This window comes from Panthera tigris, chromosome X (assembly GCF_018350195.1).
Source record: "Panthera tigris isolate Pti1 chromosome X, P.tigris_Pti1_mat1.1, whole genome shotgun sequence".
In the NCBI taxonomy this organism is placed as follows: domain Eukaryota; kingdom Metazoa; phylum Chordata; class Mammalia; order Carnivora; family Felidae; genus Panthera; species Panthera tigris.
This window is the reverse complement of record NC_056677.1, coordinates 53,329,006-53,355,902: the sequence shown is the minus strand read 5'-3', so window position 1 is coordinate 53,355,902 and position 26,897 is coordinate 53,329,006. Positions and strand designations below refer to the sequence as shown.

The following is a 26,897-nucleotide window of genomic DNA, read 5'->3' as shown; positions in this document are numbered from 1 at the left end:
ATATTATTCTTCTGGATGCCTTATCCAGTATCAGGCTTTAAACCTTGTACTATATCCCTCACCATAGCAAGCATGTCTGCATGTCATGCCAATCTGTTCCTGGCCTCATATTGCCAGGAACCTGAACAGTCTTACTGCCTTGTATATCCCTTCAGAAATATACCTAGAGAAGCACTTCTAAAAGTGTAATCTGGGGACGCTTGGGTGGCTCAGTCAGTAAGGCATCCAACTTCAACTCAGGTCATGATCTTGCAGCTCGTGGGTTCAAGCCCCATGTTGGGTTCTGTGCTGACAGCTCAGAGTCTGGGCCCTACTTCAGATTCTGTGTCTCCCTCTCTCTCTGCCCCCCCTCAAGGATAAACAAATGTTAAAAAAATTAAAGTGTGATCTGTATAACAGTGTTACCAGAAGATGTTCACTAATAAAAAGTTCAGTAATTAAGTATGATGAATTCTATATATTCTTCACATTTTGAATATTTTTGATGGACAAAAATAAATACAAGTTTGTGAGAAGTCCTGCAGCAAACACTATTTGACCACGTTTAACCTAGTGTTTTTCAAACACTTTCAGACTTGTAACCTTTTTTTCACCAGATATTCATCCCTCAGGACTCGGTTTGGGAGATGCTTGTTTCAAGTGTACCTCTGAGGTGCCCCAGGTTCCAGTGTCTAAGTCCTCACCAGTTCTCAGGTTCCAGTAAATGAATTTCATATGTTAAGAATTCCTCACCCAGGATTCCAAGATGCGTATTTTCCTCCATCTGCACCTTTTCCTGGAATGTCTCATCTTGGAAGGCTTCATATCGGACTTTCCAGTAAGTGCCCCCAATTCGACTGGAGCTCTTCTGGAAGAATTTATCTGAGCCACTGGATATAAAGAGGTAAATGTCATATGATTTAATTATGTATCATATAGATCCCCACCTCATCCTTGGTCTCATTAAGTTATGGGTACTTATGTTTAGTAAGAACCTCAGGGATAACCCAGGTTAAATTCCACACAGTGAAGTTATATCCTTTGATGACACCACTAATTAGTGATATATAGCTTCTGCCTGCTTGAGTCTTTCAAAGATCAGTGGACTTATTTTCAGAGAAAACAAATCCTTCTTGTTATTGGAGTTTTAATGGTTGGGATTCTTTATAGTAGACTGAAATCTTCCCTTTGCAAGTTCCAGACGATGGGAAAAGTTCTGCCCTCTTAAGTTACATAGCCTTATACATGTCCTAATTATCCTCATGTATTCAAGATCCTTTCTCACCTTAATCAAAAATATTCTTAACTTAAAAATGAAAGCCAAAAAACTTAGCAAGCACAGTTGGAGATTCTAGAAGCTATGCTGAGATCCAAGTTCCTACTTTCTTATGGTTTCTGCAGATTCATTCCATTATTTCTCACTAGAAGAATAAACATGACAGGTGCCCTAGAATATTCCTCCCAAAACTCTCCTAGTCATTTTCTAAGTACCTCTTCTGTAAAAGATCTGGAATCACTGATAGCCCAGTGAGTCAGTATAAGTTAAGGCCTAGCAACTGAATAGGGAACTAACCTTCTGCTCTATTTTCCCTACGTGATTCATGGGTAAGGTAGAAGAATTTGGAGAAGTTCTTCCAAAAGGATGAGAATGGAATGGCTACAAGGTGGGTTTCTCCCACTTTTCCTACATTTCTCACAGTGCTTTTTACACTCCTTTTCAATTGCCTCCTTCAGGCTGTAGAAAAGAAAGGAAAGGACCATGAGGTAAACAATGAGTCAAATAAAGAAGAATTGGATAAATGCCATTTCAACTGTTCTGGTTTCTTTTGAGTTTTATTTTCTGAATGTGGCCTGGGATCATAACAGGAGCAATCTCAAACTCTACTTGGATCCTTTGCTGAGAATATGACATAACCCTACAAAAATCTTTGTAGCTTCCTAAGAGCAAACTCTCTAAGGGACCACAAGAATTTGGCTAAGAGTTGTGTCATGTAATTCCAGCCAGACAATGATTGTAACGTCTAAGTGAAGTGAAAGATTTCTGAGAGGGTGTAAAAGGTGGTGGTCTGGTCCCAGGAGCTGGGGGAGGAAGCCCACTGCCTCTTACCTGCCTGGCTCCTTCAAATTCTTCCCAGTACTCCCATCATGCCCCATCGGGCCATAGTCCCATAGAATCTCACGGGCCTCAATGAAGTACTGCCGGACTTTGCCTGTGAGTTGGTTCATGGGAGGAGTCATGGAGCAAGACTTGACCTGGTAGAGTGCTTGCATGCCATCTGGAGGAAGAACATAATGGCTGGATCCATTCTACCCAACAGGTCGTATACCCAGATGACCCACCTTCCTCCTTCTCCTGTTACCCCCTCCTTCACTATGCCACTTTCTTTTACTCCTTAACAGCGTGACTGGGAGAAAGGGAGCATTCCATGTGGGAATTCCATGTGGGAATTCAAGTACCTTCACTTGCTCACCACCACTTGTTTGTTTACTAGATCACATTCTTGCTTCTTCAAAAGGCTTACATTGTAGCAACATCACAGAGTTTGAAGTCAGAAATACCTGAGTTCAAATCTAATCCTTATCACTCGCTATATGACCTTAGGCCAGTCACTTCCTAGATCTGAGCTTTAACCCCTGTTTTGTAAATGAGAATAGGGAAGTCTACACTGGGCTGACAGGAGCATCACATTTTTTTAAAAAGAGGAGTAAGAAGAAAAAGGGAAGTAAGTTACATGTAAACTGGAAAGTTCCCAAAATAATGGAAATTCTTCTATACATAGAGATGAAGCTGCAGACTTGGGAATGTCAGGAAAATTCAAATTATAAATAATAATAATAATAATGTTTATTCTTGAGACAGAGAGAGAGAGAGGGACAGACAGAACATGAGCAGGGGAGGGGCAAAGAGAGAGGGAGACACAGAATCTGAAGCAGGCTCCAGGTTCTGAGCTGTCAGCACAGAGCCTGATGCGGGGCTCAAACTCACAAGCCGTGAGGTCATGACCTGAGCTGAAGTCAGATGCCTAACCAACTGAGCCACCCAGGCACCCCAGGAAAATTTGAATTATAAATAGTATCTCCAAATGTGCAAGAATTTACATTGAGGTATGCATAGTAATAACGGATAATAATACCTTATGTTACCTTTACATGTTACCTCCTTCAATCCTCATATGATTATGAGGATTAAAAGTCTTGTGAAACAGACTTTTAATGTGCCCTTTTGCAGATGAAGAAAACTAAGGATCAGAGAGGTTAAGAAACTTGCCCAAGATTACACAGCTAGTCAATGGTGAAACTGAGATTTATAATCCTATCTTTTAACTGCAAATTGGAATGCTTATTTTCTTCTCTCAGAGAAGTTACCTGAGCTCAACCAAAGTTAATTAAACAACTGGTAGAACCAAGATTTGAGTTCAGGTTTTTCTGGCTGGCTCATATTACCTTCCTGAGATCCACCTAATTTATTATATATCAAATCATTCTAGAAAGTGTGAGCTCAATATTATACTATATGTTACCTAACTAGAATTTAAATAAAAATTTGAAAGAAAAAAAAGAAAGAGCTAGCAATGATCTAACAAATTTTATAGATGTGGAAAATGAGGTCTATACATGGGAAAACACTTTTCCAAAGTCATACAGTGAGTTTTTCACAGAGGTGAGACAATATCTCAAACCTTCTAATCACTCATCTAGTGCTCTTCATTGTCTCATATATTCTCCCTCTCCTTTGATGCTCCTCAATGCACTATGTCATTACTTCAACAATGTTCTCTCTGAAAACCAAATCTTCTACCCCTATAACTGTTGGTTCCCAACTAGAGCATCACTACTTGCTCACAGTACTCTATGATCTCCTGAAAAAGCCTTACTATTCTTTAATTTCTCCTTCATTCCCTGTTCAATAAGCTGCAAATTGCTCCAGATCTTAATTCCTTCAAATTCCGAGCAAAGAGGACAGCATGTTAACTGCTGAGCTAGGGAAAGTCCTGGCTAGGTCCCAGAATTCTAGTCTAGTATTTCATTCTTTATACCTAGCTGTCCCACCTGAAAGACCTATCTTATGGCTCCAGACACCTGATGACCATTAATGCCGTCTCCCTTCTATACTTCAAGGGTCAGAGTTGCTTAATCTCACCTCGCAAGTGACTATTCACTTGACAGCTAATCAACCAGGTGCCAGGTTCCTGAGGCACCATCTCAGCAGTCACAAAGGTGGCTGGAAAGATGTGAGCCACATCAGTGCGGTGGCCCCGGATGGTTAGTATTTGTCCATGGAAGAAAGCTGTGTGGACATCTACTTCATTGCCCATGCCAAACAAGTGCCAGGCCACACTCTTCTGTGCACACATGCTTAGATCCGGTAAGTTACCAAAAACAAAGCCATTGATTGCTGCAAATAAAAATCCAAATAAAATATCAGAGTTAGGAAAATACAGCCTAATGGGAGAAGGTTTGCCATCGGACAAAAATAATAGATAAAATTTAAATAAATTTTTAAAAAGCAGACTATGTTGACCATATGCTTTATTTCATTTAAAACCTTACAAACACTCCTGGGAAATAAGCAGATATTGTTGCTCTCAAGCAAACAACGAGAAAACCAAGGCTCAGAGAAATAAAGTTACTTCTCTCCTAAAGCCACAGAGCTATTAAGTGATAGAACCAAGATTCCAACCCAGAAATCTGAAGAAGTTTTCTAAAGAATGGGGTTTATTTTTCAAGCTAATCTTTCATTCCAGGCCAATTTCCTTCGGAAATTTCCACAGGACAATTGTCAAGTTAACTAATTACCATGGTTATCAAAAGCAATTGTTGTTACACTAAAGATAAATTTGAACTGTGCAAGCCATCCCTACATCTTCCATCTGAGTTTTCATCTCCCCTTGGAATTGTCTGGCTTTGAGAAGAAGTAAATCCCTTTCTTAATTAAACAAAAATAAAATCAAATTGTTTCTATTACTAAAATAAGTTATCTGCTCATGACTCAGGGCTTTTGTGTCTTTAGTTTGTTTTAGATTTAATTAAGATGATCAACTACCTCATTGCCAACCATTTCCCCCACAAAGTGGGTAGTTCTTCTAACCTTTTTAGGACAAAGAAATGTTGACTAATTGTATCGGTGGGCAACACTCACCCTGAGTGACTGAGCATATGGTACATGACTTTGGAATTGATAACCTAGGCCATTCCACATTAGAAGGCAGGGCATCTAATGGCAAGAGCACAGACTGTGCAGTCATACAGATAAGGGTTAGAATTTTAGCTGTGCAGTTTATCTGTTAGCTGGATAACAGCTGACAGATCTGTTAGCTGTAATCCTGGATCCTCAGTTTCCTTATAGGTAAAACAGGGAAAAGACACCTACTATTTTAAGTTCTTGTGAAGTTAAAAAGAACCAAATATGTGAAAGTATCCACCAAATGCTAGGCCCAGTACAAACTCTCCATCAGTCTTCACTGTCATGGTGTGGCCACCCTCTCCCAGCTCACCATGCATCCTATTGCTTTCCTGAAAGGCTTCATCTTCTTTGTCTACTGAGGCAGGGTCTGAGCAGTAAGTGACAATGTTCTCATCAATATGCCAGCTAAGGTTCTCATCTACCACACTGAAGAGCAGGAAGAAATAACTGTCCACATCCTTCCGCTGAGGAGGGGAATTCCCATCCAGGGTTCCTAGAGTAAGAAAGAAAGATGCCCTTGAAAACATCCCTTCCTTAGCAACAGTAACCTGCAAAGGGTACTCATAAGAAAGAAATAGCAAGACAGGGTGACTTAAGAGTCTGTTGTCAACAGGAAAACAGATGAGGCCTTTTGCTGATAATTTCTTTTATTTTCCTATTTTTAAATGTTTATTTATTTATTTTTAGACAGAGAGAGCAAGTGGGGGAGGGGCAGAGAGAAAGAAGGGGGAGAGAAAAGATCCAAAGAAAGCTCTGTGCTATCGGCACAGAGCCCAACTGGGTCTCAAACTCACAAACCGTGAGATCATGACCTGAGCCAAAATCAAGAATCAGATGCTTAACTGACTGAGCCACCCTGACACCCCTTTTGCTGCTAATTTTGATTTCCAAATTTCTATTACCCCCGTTAAACCCAATTCAGTTGATCCTAGGACTTGAAGGTTAAGCATATACGATTAATATCCCTCCCACCATCCCTACCTATGCCTTCAACCCAGGGCTTTAATCTGACCATACTTCTGCAACACCCAGGTCTTCTGGGCCTGGCAGTACTTAAACTTATCATATTTCCAACCAAGTTCCAGTTCTCCCCAAATCCTATTGGCTCCACTTTTGATATAAATCACACTTAAACTCTTAGTGCACACCTTACTTTTATGTTACTTGACTCTCATCATTACTAATTCAAGGTTTTAAAATGAAGTAAGAAAAAATAAGAAAACATTATTATTTTTTAAATGTTTATTTATTTTTTTGAGAGAGGAAGAGTTGGGGAGGGGAAGAGAGAGGGAGACACAAAATCTGAAGCAGGCTTTAGGCTCCAAGCTGTCAGCACAGAGACTGATGCAGCACTTGAACTCACAAACCACAAGATCATGACCTGAGCCAAAGTCAAACACTTAACCAAGTGAGCCACCCAAGTGCCCCGAAAGTTTTTTGAAAGGTAATGAAATAAAAGAAAATATTAGAAAGAAAGTTTAGCGTGGTTTATTCCTAATAATAAATAAAGGTGCTGGATTAACACTCCTTGAGGTTGCTGTTTAATATGTAGGTGTTCCAACACACATCACTGCTTCCTGGAAATATCCCACACCACATCTCAGTAGCTCACCCATGGGGTCTGTACCTCTTTTACAAGTGATAAGGGGTCCAATGAGACCAGTAGCAATGTCTCGTGGAGCATCTACATGAGAATGGTAGATCCAGGTGAGGCATGCTGGGTCAGCATCAGTGGGTGCGTGGCCTTCTGGAATGGTCCAGTTGTAAATGTGGCTGCCTCCCGGGGGAACAAAGTCATCAACTTTTAGCTGACCAGAGGAGCCATCTGGGTATAGGGAGCCTAGAAAATGAAATTGCACATGCCCAGTCTCGGTGAGTGAGAACGAATGTAACAGATATAGAGGCCAAGAAAGGGATGATATATGAGACAGTGGTCCTCACACCTGAAGAGGGCACCTGTTCAGGTAATATCCAGCCAAAGAACCACAGACTTTATATCAACCTCCCAGCACCTGGAGAGGTGCCAGCCATTGGAGAAGGAGCTGTGGCCATGGAAAGTGCTGCACAGCCTGATCCAATAGTATCCTCGTGCAAAACCAATGGCATAGAAGCAAGAAAGAAGACAGAATTCCTGCCCCACCGCCCTTTCTTCAGGCCCTCTTTGGAAAATAGACAATTACAGAATTTCAATCTAAAGCTGACTGAAGTTCCTCAAAATATTAAAAATAAAACTACCCTATGATTCAGTAATCACACTACTGGGGATCGACCCCAAAGAAGAAGAAAAAGAAAAAAAAAACTGAGAAACTCTTTATCTCTCCTTCTATTCTAAATGGCAGCCTTGCTGTATAAAGAATTTTTGGCTGCATATTTTTCTTATTCAGCATGTGAAATATCTCCTGCCACTCCATTCTGGCTTGCCAAGTTTTAGTGGACAAGTCTGATGCTAACCATATGTGTGTCTACCCTTGTAGGTTAAGGACATTTGTCCCTAGCTGCTTTCCAAATTATTTCTTAGTTTTGTATTTTTCAGGTTTCACTCTGATATGTCAAGCTGATGACAGGGTTTTGCTGATTTTGAGGGGAGTTCTTTGTGTCTCTTGGACTTGAATGCCTTTTTTTGTCCCCAGATTAGGGAACTTCTCAGCGATAATTTGTTTGAATAAACCTTCTGCCCCTTTTTACATGTTCATCTGCCCCTGGGACTTTTATGATACAGATATTGTTTCATTTTATGGAGTCACTAAGTTCCCTAAGTCTCCCCTCATGATGTAATAGTTTACTTTACCTCTTATTTTCAACTTCATTATTTTCCACAATTTTATCTTCTGTATCACCTATTCTCTCCTCTGCTTCTTCAGTCCTCATTGTGACTAATCCAGTTGGTTTTGCATCTCAGTTATAGAATTTTTATTTCAGCCTCACTAGATTTTAGGTCTTTGATCTATTCAGTAAGGGTTTCTCTGGTGTCTTCTATGCCTTTTTCAAGCCCAGCTAGTAGTCTTATGACAGTTGTTCTAAACTCTTGTTCAGATGTATTGTTTATATGTTTTTTGAGCAACTCCCTGGCTATGATTTCTTCTTGATCTTTCTTTTGGGAAGAATTCCTCTTGTCATTTTGGCTAAGTTTCTGCCTTTTGCATGTTTTAAAAGCTTGTTATGTTTCCTGAAACTGAGAGTACTGCTATATTAAAAAGGGGTCACATGGCACTTCAAGAAGTATTTCTGGTATATGCTGTGTGCACTCTGCTGTTGTGTTTTGTCTGCTCTTTCCCACTGGTCAGTCCTCTGCTGAGTTTTTAATGGGAAGTGTTTGGACATTTAAATAGGTGTGATTTGATTTGATTGTTAAAATAAGCCTGGAGGAAAAAATCCTGATTCCCCAAAACAAGAGAAATGGAAAGGGAATTTAAAAAAAGCAGCGAATTAAAAAAAAAAAACTATACAGTCGATTCCAGAGAAAAATAAAGGAAAAAAAAGTAAAGTAAAAAGAAAAAGAAAATACACAAAGAAGAATGACCAAAAAAAAAAAAAAAGAACAGAAAAGGAAATGAAACAAACAAGAAACTATGAACCTGCTTCAAAAAAAAAAAAAAAAAAAAAAAAAAAAAAGGAAAAAAAAGAAGAAGAAGAAAGGAAAAAACAGGAAAAAAATAAGCCTGGACCTATTTCCACCAGAACTGCAGATGTCATTTTGAAGCACTCAATTTTCAGTATATTTAGTGAATGTTGGGTGCTGCCTATGCTGGTCTTCTAGAGGAGAGACATTCTGTGCTGGCTTAAAGTCAGTCTTGTTCTAGTAAACATGCAGTTTCCAGGCACAGGGGGGTGGGTTTAGTGTAAATATGCCCTGCCTACACTGGAGGCTGCTGTGCTGCTCTGAGGTCCCATCCTGTTGGTGTTGGGGGGGAAATGGCACCACCCTAATCTCTTGTTCCCAGACAGGGGATCTCACACCCTGCACTGTTCAGGCAGCCATCACAGAATAGCAAGATCAGTCAACTTACCCTGCACCACAGCTCTCCTGTGTGCTTCTTTGGCACATGGCTGGGATTCAAAACTTGAAGTCTTAAAGGACCCAGCACTGTGTGGACCCACCCCCTTCCTCTAGAGTAGAGCAAAAACACTAATTCAAAGGGATACATACACCCCAATGTTTATAGTAGCATTACTTACAATAGTCAAGACATGGAAGCAGCCCAGATGTCCATCCATTGATGGATGGATAAAGAAGATATGATATCTATCTATATATCTATCTATCTATAATATAGATATCTATAGAGGTATGAGTCTGTTTCTTGGTTTCTTCCCCCTCCCCGTTTTATTTCTGTTGCTTATATATATAATATAGATAGATAGATAGATAGATAGATATAGATATAGATATATAGATATAGATATTGATATATAGATATATAGATATATATGCAATGGAGTATTATTCAGCCATAAAAAGAATGAAATCTTGCCACTTGCAATGACATGAATAGAACTATGAAGTATTATGCTAAGCAAAATCATTCAGTCAGAGAAAGACAAATGCCATGTGATTTCACTCATATGTGGAATTTAAGAAAGAAAACATATAAGCAAAAGAAATAAAACGGGGAGGGGGAAGAAACCAAGAAACAGACTCATAACTATAAAGAACAAATTGATGGTTATCAGAGGGAAGGTGGGTGGGGGGATGACTTAAGTGATGGGGATTAAGGAGGGCACTTGTGATGAGTACCAGATGATGTATGGAGTGTTGAATCACTATATTGTACATCTGAATCTAATATAACATTGAATGTTAACTATATTAGAATTACTTTTTTAAATGAATCCAACTTAATGATCAGTTGGTCCACTTACCTATTCTACAGAGAAGAAAACTGTGGAAAATAACTTACCCAAGGTGATACAGGGCGTTAGTGGCCCAGTCAAAACCTGATTCCCTTCTACTTCCCTCACTCAGTGTTGTGTCATTATCATAGGCCATTGGATGGGGGTTACAGATTAGTAAACTGAACTTCCTCTTAAGAAGAAAACCGGACCTTTCAGAAGACTGTGACACTGTGCTAAGGTGAACACTGGATGTTATATTTAAGTGATGAATCACTGGGTTCTACTCCTGAAACCAATACTACACTCTATGTTAACTAACTTGAATTTAAATAAATAAATTAAAAATTAAAAATAAATAAATAAATAAACCCATGGGCACAGTACCTGATGGTCACTAAGCTTTTCAAGGGCTTATGGAATTATTTAAGATTCAGAAGAAAGAATGTGCTGTTCAAAATGTTAAGGTAAAATAATGAAATTAGGATTATAAATGTTTACAAAATATAATATGTTAACTAGTCAAGTAAAACCCACCTCAACATATAAGTAAATTAAACATATGTAAATTATATTAAATGTGGTATATAGATGCAAAAAAAAAAAAAAGAAGACTGTGACACTAGAATAACACTCCATTACATTTGAAGCTCACTCTTCTCTTCCCAAAGTACAGTCAAATATTTTATGTATATTATGGAGGGCACTTGTTTTGATGAGCACTGGGTATTATATATAAGTGATGAATCACTAGATTCTACTCCTGAAACCAATATTATACCATATTTTAACTAATTATAATTTAAATAAAATTTTGAAAAAATCTTATTCAAGTAATTCTTTATGATAAAAGGTAGATTGAATCTCCATATTATCTACCCTGCCAATTCAGATCAATAAGGAGATTAAATATTATTTTCATTCCCAGCTCCTCTCTCTAAAATGACACTAAAAGAAATGCAGTCTTTGTTGTGGATAGGAGAAAGAAAGGGTGGTCTGATTTACCTTCTGAGTCCTTCTCATAGAAAACACCATGGGGGTGGATGGTGTAAGGACGAGTGGCAAAATTCTTCAGGTGGATAAGGATGACATCTCCCACCTCAGCCTGCAACACTGGCCCCAAGAAGCCCAGCCAAGTAGGCTGGGCTATTTCATCCACATAAGAGCTATCTCTGTATTCCTTGTAGATGGTCTTCTTGTAGCTGCTCCCTATCCGGTTCTTGTCAGATTTTAAGAAGCTGGAAGCTACTCTGGGAAGAAAGAAAAGAACGATGCACAATTTTGCCACAGTTTTTAAACATCTGGAGACCCTTTCCAGAGGGAGCTGACCAAAAAATGTCTATTTTTGTTTAAGAGAAGATGTGATTGTACTGATCAAAACACAGAAGCTTTAGGTTAGAATCTAACTGTTAGACAATGGGAAGCATTAAATTCAACTACATAAAATTGAAATTAGACTATATTAAATTGTTTATATTTGACCACTTTTAAACTACAAAAAAAAAAAGGCAATTTCACACTTCAACCTAATATATAGTAATGAAGAGACAGCAACTACGGACTCACTCTTTTTAGGTGATCAACTCCCAATCCATATGACCTGACCTTGAGTCATCTTGCTATATATGAGAGGTCTTCTAGCATAATGGTTAAGATCACAAGCTCTGGAGCCAGATGATTCCCATACTGCCCATATTGTCATTTACAAATTTGTGGAACTTTGAGAAAGTTACTTAGCTTTTTTTTTTAAAGTTTATTTGTATTTAGATTGAGAGAGAGATAGCAAGTGGGGGAGGGACAGAAAGAGAAGAAGACAGAATCCCAAGTAGGCTCCGCACTGTCAGCACAGAGTCCAATGTAGGGCTCAAACTCATGAACTGTGACATCATGACCTGAGACAAAGTCAAGAGTTGGGCGCTTAACCAACTGAGCCACCCAGGTGCCCCAAGTTATTTAACTTCTTTATGCATATTTTTCCCATTGTAAAATGGACGTAATCATGGTACCAGTCGATACTGGTGACTAAAAAATTTTAAATACATAAAGAGCTTAGGACAGTGCCTGGAAAATAGTAACAGCTTAATAAATGTTAACTATTATTTCAAAGTATTGGGAATGGAAGATAATAAAGTTATCCCTCAAGGACACCTTTAATAAAAAGACTGTTACTCCAAAACTAGATGGATAGGAAGGTGGTTTTTCAAAAAAAGATAGCTGCTAGTCTTACTTTAGTTTTTCTTATAGAGTTCTAAGGCATTACAATCAACTTTAGAAAACTCTGACACTGTGGGGAGACAAAGTGACTCAGGATCACAAAAGATTCTTTAATACATTTCTTTTTTTTCCCCCAATAGATATTTGTGGAGAATCTTCAAGCCTCTAAGATTAAGAAAGGTTAATCTCAGGAAGCCTGGGTGGCTCAGTTGGTTGAGTGTCCGACTTCGGCTCAAGTCATGATCTCACAGTTTATGGGTTTGAACCCCGTGTTGGACTCTGTGCTGATAGCTCAGAGCCTGGAACCTGCTTCTGATTCTGTGTTTCCCTCTCCCTCTGCCCTTCCCACTCACACTTTGTCTCTCTCTCTCTCTCTCTCTCTCTCTCTCTCTATCACTCTCTCTCTCGAAAATAACCATTAAAAAAGAAAGGTTAATCTTATGGAAACTGTGAAAGGCAGAATGGTGAGAAGAGTACCAATTTTGTATTCACTTTACCCAGGCTTAAATTCCAGCCCTTCCATTTACTAGCTGTGGGACTTGGGCAGGTCACTTGCTCTTCCTGAATCTCAGTTTTCTCATCTATAATATGAGGATATTCATACTCACATCCTAGAGTTTTGTGAGAATTAAGTGAGACAAAGTATGTAAATTTCTAGTATGGTGACTGTCATAGAGAAAGTGTCACATAGTGATAGCCATTACTGTTAGTTACCTGATTCTGAGGATTACCATAATTTTTCAAATTTTCACATATCTGAAATCAATATAGTTACACCGACCTATGGTAGCATGGTTCCATCACATACATCTTAGAAATACTGTATATTTTTCACATTTCTTTCTTCTTTGAAAGCATTGTAGATAACATTTTAGAATCAAGAGAATATGGAATTACCTTTAGGACCCTAAAAATGCTGGGACACTTCAGTGTGGAAAAGCAGACTCCATATAGGATGCTGGCACCTGAGTCAACTAACCATCTTACCAGGAAACGTGCCACTGGGTGTATGGCCATGGAGATCAGGAGCTGGCTAACCACAACCTGAAAAAAGGTCTTCAAAAGGCTACCTCCTGAGCTCAGTGGTACCCCCCCCCAGCTATAATTGCACAAATGATTAAACATACGTATCATTGTCCAGAGGCTGGTTCATGACGACATTCCTTCCCTTGGGAGCATAGTTCCACTGCACATCCAGGATGCCCAAGTAGTAGACTCGAGTGGCCCCATCAGTCAGTCGGGGCCACAAAGGTTGCAGAAACAACAGAGCCCAGAAGAGATGGCCTGGTTTCATGGCCCACATAACTCTGGGAAACAGGCAAATGAATAGCTGCTGGTATGAAAGAAAGAAAGAAAGAAAGAAAGAAAGAAAGAAAGAAAGAAAGAAAACAAAAGGGCTTTGTGTGTGTCTGGAAAACTAAAAAGGCAAGAGCCAAACCAAGTGCCTGAGAAAGCAAAAACCAATTAGCCCAGAATCTCTCCCTCCCTTACCTGATCCCTTTCAGTTCAAGAAACATTCAATAATCTCTGTATACTGGACTTTGGAGAGCAAAGTTAAAAGGTCACTTATAGTGATAATTATGTATCACTTCTTTCAGATTAGAAATCTGGATAGAGTTCCTTCAACAGTATAAAAGTAAGAATGTACTCTGGCCCAAGAATCAGGAAACAGGCACTAGAAACCTGATTTGGCCACTAACTCACTTATTACCTAAGCCAAGTCACCAATTCTTCCTCTTCTTCTTTTTTCATTGTTGCCACTTCCCATCCTCTTTGAATTGTTTTTAAAAACAAATGATAATTAAATGTCCATGAACACTAGAATGAATGACTAAATTGCATTTTATTCATACAAAGGAATGTTATATAGCAATGATAATTAACCCACTACAACCTCACATAAAAAATATGGATGTCTCTCGCAAATGTAATGTTACAGAAAGAAACAAGACCAGAAACCAGAGAAAAAGGTACATTCTATATGAATTAATTTCTGTAAAGCACAAAATCAAGCAAAACTAATCTATGTTGTTAGAAGTCAGGAGAGTGTTTACCCATTAGGAAGGGAAAAGTGACTAAGAAAAGAAGAGGATAAAAGCTTCTAAGTAATGTTATGTATCTTGATCTACACATACTGGTTACATGCGTGTATTCAGTTTGTGAAAATATATTGAGCTATAAACTTGGAAAATATATTGAGCTATAAATTTAGCATTTGTGCACTTTTCTGCATATATGTTATACTTCAAAAAAGTGAAAAGTGAAACAAAACTAGTGAGAATATGTGAGGGAAATATTAACTTCTCAGATGAAATGTTCTCTGCAATGCACAAACCCTTTTTATTGGACCAATCCTGAGTCAGAGTGAGAACAAAAACCTCCAGGCTTTCATTCTAGGTTTTCATAGTACATCAGCCAAGATGTTAGACTTGTCGGGGGGGGGGGGATGAAACATTCAGTCATACCATACACAGCTACAGTCAAACTCAGAAACACAGACAATAATATAAATACACATACATAAGCTTATGCAATCTTATCTAAAAGCAGAAATGCACGCACTTGCATCCACACATAAAACCACACTGTCACACAGAGCCTTTGTACTTTAATAATAATAATAATAATAATAATAATAAATTGATATTTATTGAGTGTGCATAAGCCAGACACTATTCCATGTGTTTTATGTAGATTAAATCTTTTTTTAAATTGTTTTAAGTTTATTTTTTTTTAACTTTTTTTTTTAAAGTTTATTTATTTTTGAGACAGAGAGAGACAGAGCATGAACAGGGGAGGGCCAGAGAGAGGGAGACACAGAATCTGAAACAGGCTCCAGGCTCTGAGCTGTCAGCACAGAGGGGGCTGGAACTCACGGACTGCGAGATCATGACCTAAGCCGAAGTCAGCCGACTGAGCCACCCAGGCGCCCCAAAGTTTATTTATTTTTGACAGAGACAGAGTGCGAGCATCAGCTGGGGATGGGCAGAGAGAGAGGAAGACACAGAATCCGAAACAGGCTCCAGGCTCCAAGCTGTCAGCACAGAGCCCAAAGCGGGACTTGAACTCGCAAACCGCTAGATCATAACCTGGGCTGAAGTCGAACGCTTAACTGACTGAGCCACCTAGGCAGCCCATGTAGATTAAATATTTTAATCCTCACAACCGCACTATGAAGCATATGCCATTATTATCCCTACATTATGGAGGAAGAAACTACAGAATAGAAGTGTAAAGTAATTTGAACAAGGTCACCTCATTAACAATCAGTTGAGTTGGGTTGTTAGTCCAGAAATTATGATTCCATTGTCTATATTCTTAATCACCTTACTATACCACTTTCCACAAAATATACTTACACACTCACATACATATATACACAGACAACATGAATATGCCATATCCATAGCCATATCTGGGAAAACCCTGTACATTCTGAAACATGCAATCACATGTAGCTATAATCACTTCTAGAAACAGACATGCAAACTCATATTGGAAGGGAGACACTGAATTGACATCATTTATGATTATGATAATTGTGGAAACTCCCATTTATTGAGAAGTTACTATACACTAAACACCATGTTCAGTGGTTTATATAAATTATTTCACTAAATCCTAGTCCTACACTCATGAGATAGGGACTGTTAATCAAAAATAGAAAATCGAAAATATGCACAGACTCACATATGGATAGGAAATTCCCAGATATTTATTCGGGCTAGGCCTAGATATTTACCTTGATTAATAAACAGAACAATAGACTTGCCTACAAAATCTCAGGCCCTTCCCTACACAGCAGTGGCCAAAGTGTTAATCCCCAGTCTCCATATGTCATTTGGCAGAAAGCCCTTGATATAGAGGAGGACCTTTCTTGGATTTTTCTTTCCAAAACCTAGGCCTCCCACTGACCAGTTGGGTAGCCTTTGGTAATATTTAACCACGCTAAACTTTTTTTCCTTACCTATGAAATATATATAATAATATCAATGTTGGAGAAATAAATTTGAAAACTTACACAAAAGGGCCTCAGTACAATTAGAGTTTAGAACATAACAGAAAGTAACTGCTTGTTTTCTTCTCCTTCTCCCCCCTGGCTATAGTGTTTGTTTGTTTGTTTGTTTGTTTGTTTGTTTTAATAATCTGCACTGTCCCCACACACCATGTGTTCTATATTTCTACTCTAAGGCAAATCTAAATCCTAACTTTCCCAGAAGGTCCTTTGTAGGCTCTCTATACCAGTGTCCTCTGAAAGACTACTTACTCTCTATAACACCCAATTACATTAAGTCAGACTTTGTATTTTTGTTACCTTTCTGTGAGCTACCTCATGAACTGTTTTTATTTCCCAAATTGGACTATAAACTCTCTGGAGGTGGACATCATGTCTTAGAAGTCTTTGTGTATCTTATGCCAAAAATGGTGATGGGGGCTCTGCAGGTATGCCATAAACAGCTACTACTAGAGTGTCATAAAGTGACACAAACATACATTTTTTCCACCAGTTGACACTAGTTCAAGTTTGCCACTGATTTAAAGAGTGACTTTACACAAGTTACATCACCTTAGTGAGCCTGAGTTTCCCTATCTATAAAATAATAGAGCTGCATTATATAGTTACTACTTTTGTGGGGTCAGAATATTTGAGAATATAATGAAATGCAAATTGCAGAACTACAAAAAATATTTTACATAAAGAGCTCTCAAAAAGTCATTTTAAGCTCTCACACTCTGCCAATACTCACATTCACTAATGAAACACAGGTGCATTTACATGTGTCTACACATAGTACCACATATGGTCACACAAATTCCTTGGAACACTCAACAGGAAGGGAGTGTCTTAATTCAACAAATGTCTGGATATAACATAGACCTTGTGTAAGCAAAGATGCCAGCAAAGCTGTTGTGCCTTAAACTCACTTAACTGCCCCAGGTAAGAGTTTCACCATTAGAGAAGTACATAATAAATGTGAAAACATTCTATAAATAAACCAGTACAGATCTTCAGCATACAATGAACAAGCATTAAAAGATGGTGACTAATGACCAGAAGAACTAGATAATAAATCCTGGGAGAAAAATGCTACCTAGCATTTGCCTAGCATTTCCCACTATACAGCATGGTTTTTATATCTGCCATCTTGTTAATTCTAAACTTTTGTGAGATAAGGATTGTCTTCCCCATTTTTCATCCAGTGCACAGGGTTTGAAATCAGACTACCTAAATAAAATCCTGGCTCCACTTTTCCAAGCTCTGTGATTTTATAAACTGCTTCATTTCTCCAGACATAGTGTTTTCATCTTTGAAATTAAATTAATACTATTAGTTACATCTCAGAGTAGCTTTGAGTATTAAATAAATTAAAATCTGTAAGTTCATAGGACACAAATAAGTGATCAAGTTGCCCAAGTCAGTAATCAAAAAGTATTAATAGCTATTATTATTACAAATGGGAAACAGGTTTAGAAATGAAACTTGACAGGATCATGAAGCTTTAACATTTTATAGATAGCTACAACATGTACACACTCATAAGTTCTGATACACAGTAACACATACTAAGCATACATGTACATGTATATGTATATGGCTGAGATTAGTCTCTTTGGAAGCAACATGATATAATGAAAAAAATCAAAACTTTTGAGTCAGATAAACTCAGGTTTGAGTACTGTTTTCAGTTGTGTTTGAATGAGATAGCATTGAGTACTTAATAAGCATCTGATAAATATTAGTTTTTAGTTTGTAACACACTGGCTAGTCCTCTTTTTCTTCCCAAAACTGCATTTGTTGTTGCTACTGTTGTCATTTTTAATTTGTTTTTACAATACAGTATAAGAATAGAAGAAAGGGAAAACCCATAAAACTCCTTGGGTATTTAATGGTAAAACTGAAAGTTTTCATATTCTAGAAAAAAAAAGGGTTATAGTTCTGGAATCATCATGTATTAGTTGTGATATTGAGCAAGTCACCTAATATCCTGAGCTATAAGTGGAGGTGATCTGTTAAATGGAAATAATCTCTCCTTTGGGGTCCTCAAAAGTTTGCTATGAAAATCTAGTGAGGTAAAAGATGTAAAACCCTATGTAAACTTTTTACTTGGGCAGGGCTATTTTCTCCCAGCTGAGTCCACAGGAGGAAGTCTTAAAGAAAGGCCAGACTGAGGATGGAAAATAAGAGGGAAAGGTAAAAAAAAAAAATGAAATAAGCAAGGTGAGCAAGAGTCCTGGATGAAAAGAAAAAAGAAAAGAAAAGAAATAAATAAAATCAAAAGAAAGAAAACAGGAATGAAGAGATGACCAAAGGAGGAGAGGGGGAAATAGAGAGAGAGAGATGGAGAAAGAGAGAAAGAGAAAGGGTGAATGAATTTTTGGGCTACTTGGAATTAGATATAGTTTAATTAATATACACTTGAAAATAGCCTTAGGGGGAAGGTCAGCTATCAGTAGGTCAAGCCTCTCTTTCCTTTACCTTATCTTCCTGTCATCTCAGTATCATGTGGGCCTGATCCCCATTACCCAGGACAAATTGCATTGTTTTCCCTAGAATTTGCAAGTTTTTCCTTCAACAAGACAATGCTCTTTTCTCTCCCTCCATCTTTCTCTCTGCATTGGGCTACACTGGGCTGGACAGGTTTATTCTAGAGTGAAAGGATCACTCAAGCGAACACAGGAATTCTTAGCTACTCTTGGCAGCCTGTCTTAATCTCAGCAGCCTTCCTAACAGAACCCTCTGTCAAAACTGACCTTTTGGTTCTCTGTTTTTTAAAGGTTTAATGCTCTTTCTTCACTCTGTAACTCAAAACAAAACAAATGAGCAAAGGGGGAAAAAAGAGAGAGAGAGAGAGAGAGAGAGAGAGAGAGAGAGAGAGAGAGGCAAGCCAAGAAACAGACTGTTAACTGTAAAAAATGAACTGATGATTACCAGAGTTGGTGGGGGTGGGGGAATGAGTGAAATAGGAGATGGGGATTAAGGAGTTCACTTGTGATAAGCACCAGGTGTTATATAGAAGTGTTGAATCACTAAATTGTACACCTGAAACTAATATTACACTGTATATTAACTAACTGGAATTTGAATAAAAACTAAAAAAAAAATAGATTCCATATAGGGATTTTCTCACCTTCAATAGGTATAAGCCTTTCTTTTCTGGGACGGAAAATGGAGGGAGTGTTAAAAGCCCCAAGAGGATCCAGATAGTACAAATACAATTTGTATTATTGTTTAATCATTATTACTGTATCCTAGCATGCCAGAGGTAGGAAAATTGAGGCCCAAAAAGGAAGGGACTCACCTAAAGTCCTCAGAACTAGTACTAGAACCTAAGAGTCCTGATACCTCAGCCTGGCAATAATTTCTGGCATATCACCTTTATATCATTCCTGGGACAATATGATTCCACTACATATTTGCATTTGTAGTAATAAGACTGCTTTATTTCTTCATACTCCAATTGTGGTATCATAGAAGCAAACTAACTTGAAATCAGAAGATCTAGAATCAAATTCTTCCTCTTGCCTGTAATAGCTATGTGATCTTTCAACAAATCACTTTTACCTCCCTGAGCCTCAGTTTTCTCATCCAAAAACAGGAATATTTATCTTACAGGAGTATTTTGAAATTAAAATAAATAGATGGATTTGAGACCCTAGCAAAGGGCTTGGAATACAATAGATGCTCTGTAAAAAGACTGAATGCATTATAGATGCATACATCCATAAAGACTTTTAGAAACCATCTTATTTCAACCCCAGAGAGGTGAAGGGATTTGCTCAAAGTCAACCAGCCAGTTACTGCCAAAGCCAGAATTTGAAAACATGTTTTCTAAAATATTTCTACTATTTAGACATTATGTATGAGAAATAATTTAGATTTTAAGCTGATAGTTTGGTTCAGCTATCGTTTATTGGCTTAGTCTATGCCAATCTGGATCTCAAAACACGAAACCAAGTGGTTGTTTCAAGCATTTGAGATTCTCACGTTAGTCTTCAGATCCATCACATCAATAAACTCCTCAATTTGTGAGACAGAGGACTACTAGCACATTATTTCAACAGGAAAATTAACTACTCTCTACAACTCCATAACCATTCCTGAAGCAGTTAAGACAGGGTGGTCCTGGTCATTTTGGCCAAAGGAATGAAAGGAGCCTATTGTTCACTTTAACTTCCCTGCACACCTAGCCAAGCTTCCTCCAACTTCTCTGCCACTGACTTTCTCTTCCAGTGGCCAAAAATCCCCCTAAATCCAGCCACATAAAGGTTTTACAAAGAAAAGAAGGTGAGGTAGGGTTTGGAAAGGGAAGAAAGAAAGCTTACCTTTGCTAGAGTAAATCCTTCCATATTCATGTCAGGCAGCCTAGTGATGCTGCACTGCAGACCCCAGCAAGAGACAGCCAGCCCTGTTCAGTCAGTATCCTGGGTTACAGAGCCTTTCTCATAAATTAAGTCCAAGATTCCAATTTGGGTGGTGTTACTGGGGTGGGGTGAATGGACGAGGGGGCAGTGCTGGGTGCCTTATATTGGAATGTCTTGTTTATCCTGGTTTGGTACAAAATACTAGATTGGTTCTTTGACCATATCTGGGTGTTTTCCAAATCCTGGTTAGGATCTCAGGAGGAATCACAGGGGGTGGGCTTCATTTTTGTTTTTGAAGCTTGGTAGTTGGTCTTTTGCTGAAAAGGGGAGGAGAATGCACTGCCAGTTGCCCATTCAAAGCTCACAGATTCCAGCAGCTCTATTTCAGTAATGGGGCCCTTTGCAAAGATTATTAAATGTGGGAAGGGGCCCCACCACCGCCAAATTTTTTCCTTCTTGCTGTGAAGCACAGTTATCAGCCATGTCTGTTATTCTGAGGCAATCATTGCTTGGTAATAGAGAAAAATGAATCTGGTAATAAAACAAAAGAGCTTCCTACGTGTCAGGCCCTAGGCTAACCACTTTACATGCATTCTTTAAGTCTCATGATTATCCTGTGAAAAGGCTGCTCTTATTCTTATTTTACAATTGAATAAAACCAGTCTTTGAGAAAGAAGGTAACTTGTTCAAGGTCACACAGGAAGTAAAAGTTGAGTTGGGGATTTTACTGGGTATGTCTAGACTTTTAGCTGCCACACTACCACACTGTGCTGCTAAGGGGAGAAACAGAGGACCTTTTTGAGTTAGGAAAAGTGACTTCAAAATTATGTGCCTGCTGTCCACCAGTTACTGCTAGTTTTTTTTTTTTTATGTACATTAGTTCTACCTCTGCAATTTCTAGCAACTCCTACAGTGAAAACCCAGGACTATATTACCAACATTTTTCCGTCAAGGAGACCAGATGTAGCTAGAATATAGGTCAACATCCTAAAATCTGAGAAGACCCAGAATAACTGGAAATATTAAATTAAAAAAGAAAAACTAAAAAAAAAAAAAGTAAATGGGTCCTAAAATTTCTAAGTGAAACTGGAGTTTGGATTAAAAAAAAAAAAAGGCTATCCTTGTCCCTGCTGGAAAGAGAGAGTAGTGGAAAGTGATTAGCCTCAGTCAAGTGCCCTAGGTTCCAGCCCTGGTTTGCTCTGGCAGTAATCAGCCATTTGGCCTTGGCCCAGGCTCTTATTTCCTCCCGGCTACAGTTTCTCCATTTGCATAATAAAGGCATAGAACTAGATACAGACTCTCCCAGCTCTATAAACTTAACATATCTGGGATTCCATGAAGACAGCATATTATTTATATTAACAGTAGAAGAAAAAGAGATTTCAAAAATGCAAAGTATAAGGAAAGAATGGGTACTGACTAATTTGTGGAGAAAAGGCAGAGAATTTCATGCCTCTTTGGAAAGGACTGCATCTACCCAACAGAACAAGGTATAAGAAGGAGACAGGTATGATGGTGATTCCACCACTTAGTATCCTTACTTTGTGATGACAGATCTTGGCTAGAAGCAGATGCTGTTCTCCAGTCAGGCTTGACACATCTTTCTCTCCTGGATTCAAAGTGTCTGAGCAGCGTCCAGGGAGGAGGACTTTAAAGACTGAACTGGTGGGGCAAAGTCTGGCTCATAAACCAGTGGAGGTGCTTAAGAGTGCCTAGACACTTGGGAGCTGCCCTCACAGACTGCACCCCAGGCTTAGCCAAGTAGAAGCAACTGACAGGGAGAAGGGTGGAGTCGCAAGCTAGAGTTCCCTGAGAAATACTTAGTGATCAAAGGAAGCTGGATCAGGCTACAGCAGCCCTTGGAGTTATCTGCCTCTTTCCCTACCTGGCACGGATGCAGACCTTAGAGTTAAAGGGGAAGGTGGGGATCAAACCCATTAAGCTGAGATCCAAGTCCAGGCTCTAAGGCATTTATGACAGGGAGTGGAAGGGATAAGGCCTCTGTTGTGACTCATAAAAGACAACAAGAAAGAGGTCATATAGACACACTTAAGCCAACACAATGAAGACTGCAGGAGGCAGAGAGGCTAGGTTTCTGAGCTTGTTTTATTCATTCAGCAATTTACTGCAGGGCTCACAATGCCTACCTCTTCTACAAATCCTAGGCATATTTCTGGTGTTTTTCCTCAGGAGACACCTAAAAAATGTTTAACTTGATACCTATAGAATAGAGGTTTTTAAAGTATTTCAGTAAAAGGACAGTTAGTAAATATTTTATTTGGAGAACATATAGCATCTCTCTGTCATAAGTATTAAAACAGGCTATTGCAGCACATTGGATATATCTATGAACCAATAAAAGTTAATTTCATAAACAAGAAGCAGGACAGATTTGGCCCACAAGCTGTAGTTTGAATACCCCCACTACAGACTGCTTTGAAATATAAACACTTGCAACATGGCAACTTATTAAGAGCACAGAAACTAGAATCAGACAATCTGGATTGAAATCTCAACTCTACAACTTCCTGAGCCTGTGACCTTGGAAAAGTCATTAAATCCTTCTAAACCTCAGTTTTCCCTCTGTAAAATTGAGTATAATAATAGTACCTATTTTATAAGGCTTTTATGAAAACTGAAATAAAATTATACATATGAGCTATTTAGCACATATCTGGCAAAAAAAAAAAATTCCAAAAAAAAGTTATCACTCCAAATTTTTCAATAAAGAAATTAATCTAAATTCTTCCTAGAAAACAAGTTGTACTAATTCATGGTAAAAATAAAAAAAAGAGTATTTTGGAGTGCCTAGGTGGCTCAGTCGGTTGGGCTTCTGATTTCAGCTTAGGTCAGCTCAGGTCATGGTCTTGTGATTTGTGAGTTCGAGCCCCACATCAGGGCTCTGTGCTGACATCTAAGAGCCTGGAACCTGCTTCAGATTCTGTGTCTCCCCCTCTCTCTGACCCTCCCATGCTCATGCTCTGTCTCTCCCTGCAATTTAAAAAAAAAGAATATTTCATGAATGCTGGTTTTAAGTTTTAGTTATTTTACTAAAGAAAACACAGGTAATCTTGGATACATCATTTTGCCTTTATGGGACTCAGTACTTCACCTGTAAAATGAAGAAGGTGGTCTAGATTTATCATTTTTCAAAATTATTTTTGACAGCAAAACTATTGACCCAAACAGAATCTTACAGTAAATGCCCACTACCTATGGAAGATGAAAGTGTAGCTTTTCTGGTAAGGCTAGGAAAAGAAAGAAATTGGTCAGGGCTAAGGGTACCTAGGGACTTTCTCACTTGTATGGCTGCCCACCCAGGCAATGTGCTTAACCCTGGAGCACCAGCAAGGAATGTTGATAGCTTTAAAAGAACATTTGAGAAACACAAGACCAGAATGTACTTAAAAGTCCCTTAAATCTCAAAACAAAAAGGCACCCTGCTGAATGGGAGAAAATATTTATAAATGATATATCCAATAAGAGATTAATATCCAAAACATATAAAAGAATTTATACAACTCAAAACCAAAACCCCCAAAAAACCAAATAATATGATTTAAAAAAGGGCAGAGGGCCTGAAGAGGTCCTTTTTTAAAAAAAGGTTAAAAAATAGTCTCTAAAATACAGAGAACAAACTGGTGGCTACCAGAGGGGAGGTGGTTGAAGGGAGGGATGAAATAGATAAAGGAGATCAAGAGTACACTTACCTTTATGAGCACTGAGCAATGTTTAGAATTGTTGAGTCATTACAGTAAATACCTGAAAGTAATATAACACTGTATGTTAATTATACTTCAATAACAAAAAAAAAAGAAGAAAGAAAAAGTCCTTAAAGTTTCAAATACTTTCACTAACCCATCCATTTATCAATTCACCTAATTGATATTTCCAAGTTAACTTTGTATGGATAATCACAAGGCATGGCCCTAGGATGGCTAGATGAGAGGTTCACAGGGTAGCTCACTATCTAATATAAGAAGCATGGTGTTTGAAGTCAGAAGGACTAGCGATTGTATCCTACATGGTTTCTTCTGAACTATGTTACTTAACCTTTCTGAGCCACTGGTTCCTCATCTGTAAAATAGAAACAATAAAACATTCATGACTGGGGGCACCTGGGTGGCTCAGTCCATTGAGCCTCCAACTCTTGATTTAGGCTCAGGTCATGACCTCAGTCATGAGATCAAGCACTGCATCAGACAGTGCGGAGCCTGCTTAAGATTCTCTCTCTCCTTCTTTCTCTGCCTCTCTTTCTCTGTCTCTCTGTCTCATAAACAAACAAATAAATAAATAAATAAATAAATAAATCTCCATGACTGTAACATTGTGAGGGTTAAATAAGCTTGCATTTGCATGAACTGTTAGCACACTGCTCAACACATTAAAGACCTTCAATAAATGTTTTATTTTTCCTTTCCATACTTCTTACAGTGAAATTTAGCGACAGCATAAGGTACTTGGTGAAAATAAAAGCCATGGGCAGGGTTGCCTAGGTGGCTTAGTGGGTTAAATGACTCTTGACTCAGATCATGATCTCGCGGTTCATGAATTAAAGCCCCACATCAGGCTCTCTGCGATCAGCACAGAGTCCACTTCAGATACTGTCCCCCCTCTGTCTCTACCCCTCCTCACCTCTCATAAATATATAAACAGAAACAAAAAGCCATGGGCAGTGTTCCAGCATAGCCAGTCTGTCTGCTTTATCACAGGGTCATTTGATTAGCTTACCCTTAACAGTTCTAAAAGAAAGAAGAAAGAAAGAAAGAAAGAAAGAAAGAAAGAAAGAAAGAAAGAAAGAAAGAAAGAAAGAAAGAGTCCTATGGAAAAAAGTGGAGAGGTTCAGGGATGAAAAGGTTTTCCCCTAGAGACCACACCTCTGAAGCCACCACACTCCCTTTACATTCCCCACCACCACTTCTGACCAGCAGGCTCCATCATGCTTTGAAAGGATTCATCTACACTGCTGCAATGTGTAACTGTCCTGGGCTCTCTCAGGAAACACTAGTTCTTGAATTCTATTTGCCGCTTTCTTCAGCCCTCCAAAGCAATGGGTCTCACCCTTAAGTATGCACCAGAATTCCTTGGAGGATTTGTTAAGGCAATGAGTGTCTGCTTCAGTAAATCTGTGGTGAGGCCTGATAATCTGCATTTTCAACAAGTTGCCAGGTGATGCTGATGCTGCTGGACTGAGGACCACACTTTGAGAACCACTGCTCAAATCTCAGTTGCTTTGAAACTCACCCCCTGCTGGCTAACTTGAAAATGCAGACTGATTCTTGGATTCTTGACACCCCTAGTCTTCAGGTATCCATCTATGTCCCAAGACCAAAGGTATATTTCCTTCAGCCTCCTGGTACTTTATTCATGTACACATTCCCTGAGCATCCTCCTAACACTTATTTACCCACTCCTTTGTCCCAGACCCTTCCTACCTGTCTTGGCAAACCTCTCTTTCCCCATCATGCTCAGTTAATATGTCTTGTTTTTTGGCTGCCTTCCTTGAACAGCTCTATGAATGGCATTAGCTCCTACTTTACTCTTCTTTACATTATGCGGCTTCCTGATTGTGGGTTTTGGGCATGGACAATTCTGGTTTTAATCCTGTTTCTGCCTCTTCCTGAAGTGTGTGATCTTGGGGAAGTTGCTTGAATTCTCTGAGCCTTAATCTGTCACCTGCAAAATCAGGTTGTGAAAACAAAATGGAAGAATGTCTATAAAAGGGCCTAGTACAAAATAGTTGACCAATTAATGGTACTCTCTTTCTTTACCCCCTTTACTTTCCTTACACCTGCCTATCTTCCCCCACCCCCCAGTAAGAAGCTGGAAGTAAATAAGAATTAGACAATGCAGGAATAAAGTCTTTCATTGTATTAAAGAACATGGTAAATGAGAGAGGGAGGCCTATACAAAGTGATATATCACTTAAGAGAAAGGAGAGATCATTTTCAATGGGTGGGCATCAGGATAAGCTTCAGGAAGATGATAGCATCTTCCCTCCCACTCCCATTTCTCCAGCTAAAAACCTGAATGTCATCCAAGATTCCTAGTTTTTGTCTCACTCTCCACATGCATTCCATTGACAAATGCTGTCATATCAGTATTCTAAATGTCTTTTGAATACACCTACTTCTCTGTTTCTCCACTGCCATAGCCTTGGTCTGAGCCATACTCATCTCTTAACAGGATCATTATAATAACCACCTTACTGTGATTTTTGCCTTAATTCCTGTCCCACATATTCTGCTCTTCAAATAACAGCCAAAACTACTTTTCCCAAACCACAAAGGTGATTTTTACTTAATACCTTACTTAACACCCTCCA

At 38.7% G+C, this 26,897-nt stretch overlaps 1 protein-coding gene across 1 annotated transcript in view; it reads right to left on the bottom strand.

Moving 5' to 3' along the window:
• The window catches only part of HEPH (hephaestin), a 91,236-nt gene extending 66,933 nt beyond the window's left edge, over nucleotides 1–24,303 (bottom strand). Inside the window, exons 1-8 of the mRNA XM_042974171.1 lie at nucleotides 24,283–24,303; nucleotides 13,336–13,538; nucleotides 11,000–11,244; nucleotides 6,792–7,004; nucleotides 5,475–5,657; nucleotides 4,121–4,375; nucleotides 2,087–2,255; nucleotides 733–869 (exon numbers count right to left, since the gene is read on the bottom strand). Of these exons, the coding sequence (XP_042830105.1) occupies nucleotides 733–869; nucleotides 2,087–2,255; nucleotides 4,121–4,375; nucleotides 5,475–5,657; nucleotides 6,792–7,004; nucleotides 11,000–11,244; nucleotides 13,336–13,511 (1,378 nt within the window). The 5' untranslated portion in view covers nucleotides 13,512–13,538; nucleotides 24,283–24,303. The remainder of the gene's footprint in view (nucleotides 1–732; nucleotides 870–2,086; nucleotides 2,256–4,120; nucleotides 4,376–5,474; nucleotides 5,658–6,791; nucleotides 7,005–10,999; nucleotides 11,245–13,335; nucleotides 13,539–24,282) is intronic.
• Nucleotides 24,304–26,897: the final 2,594 nt, after the last annotated feature.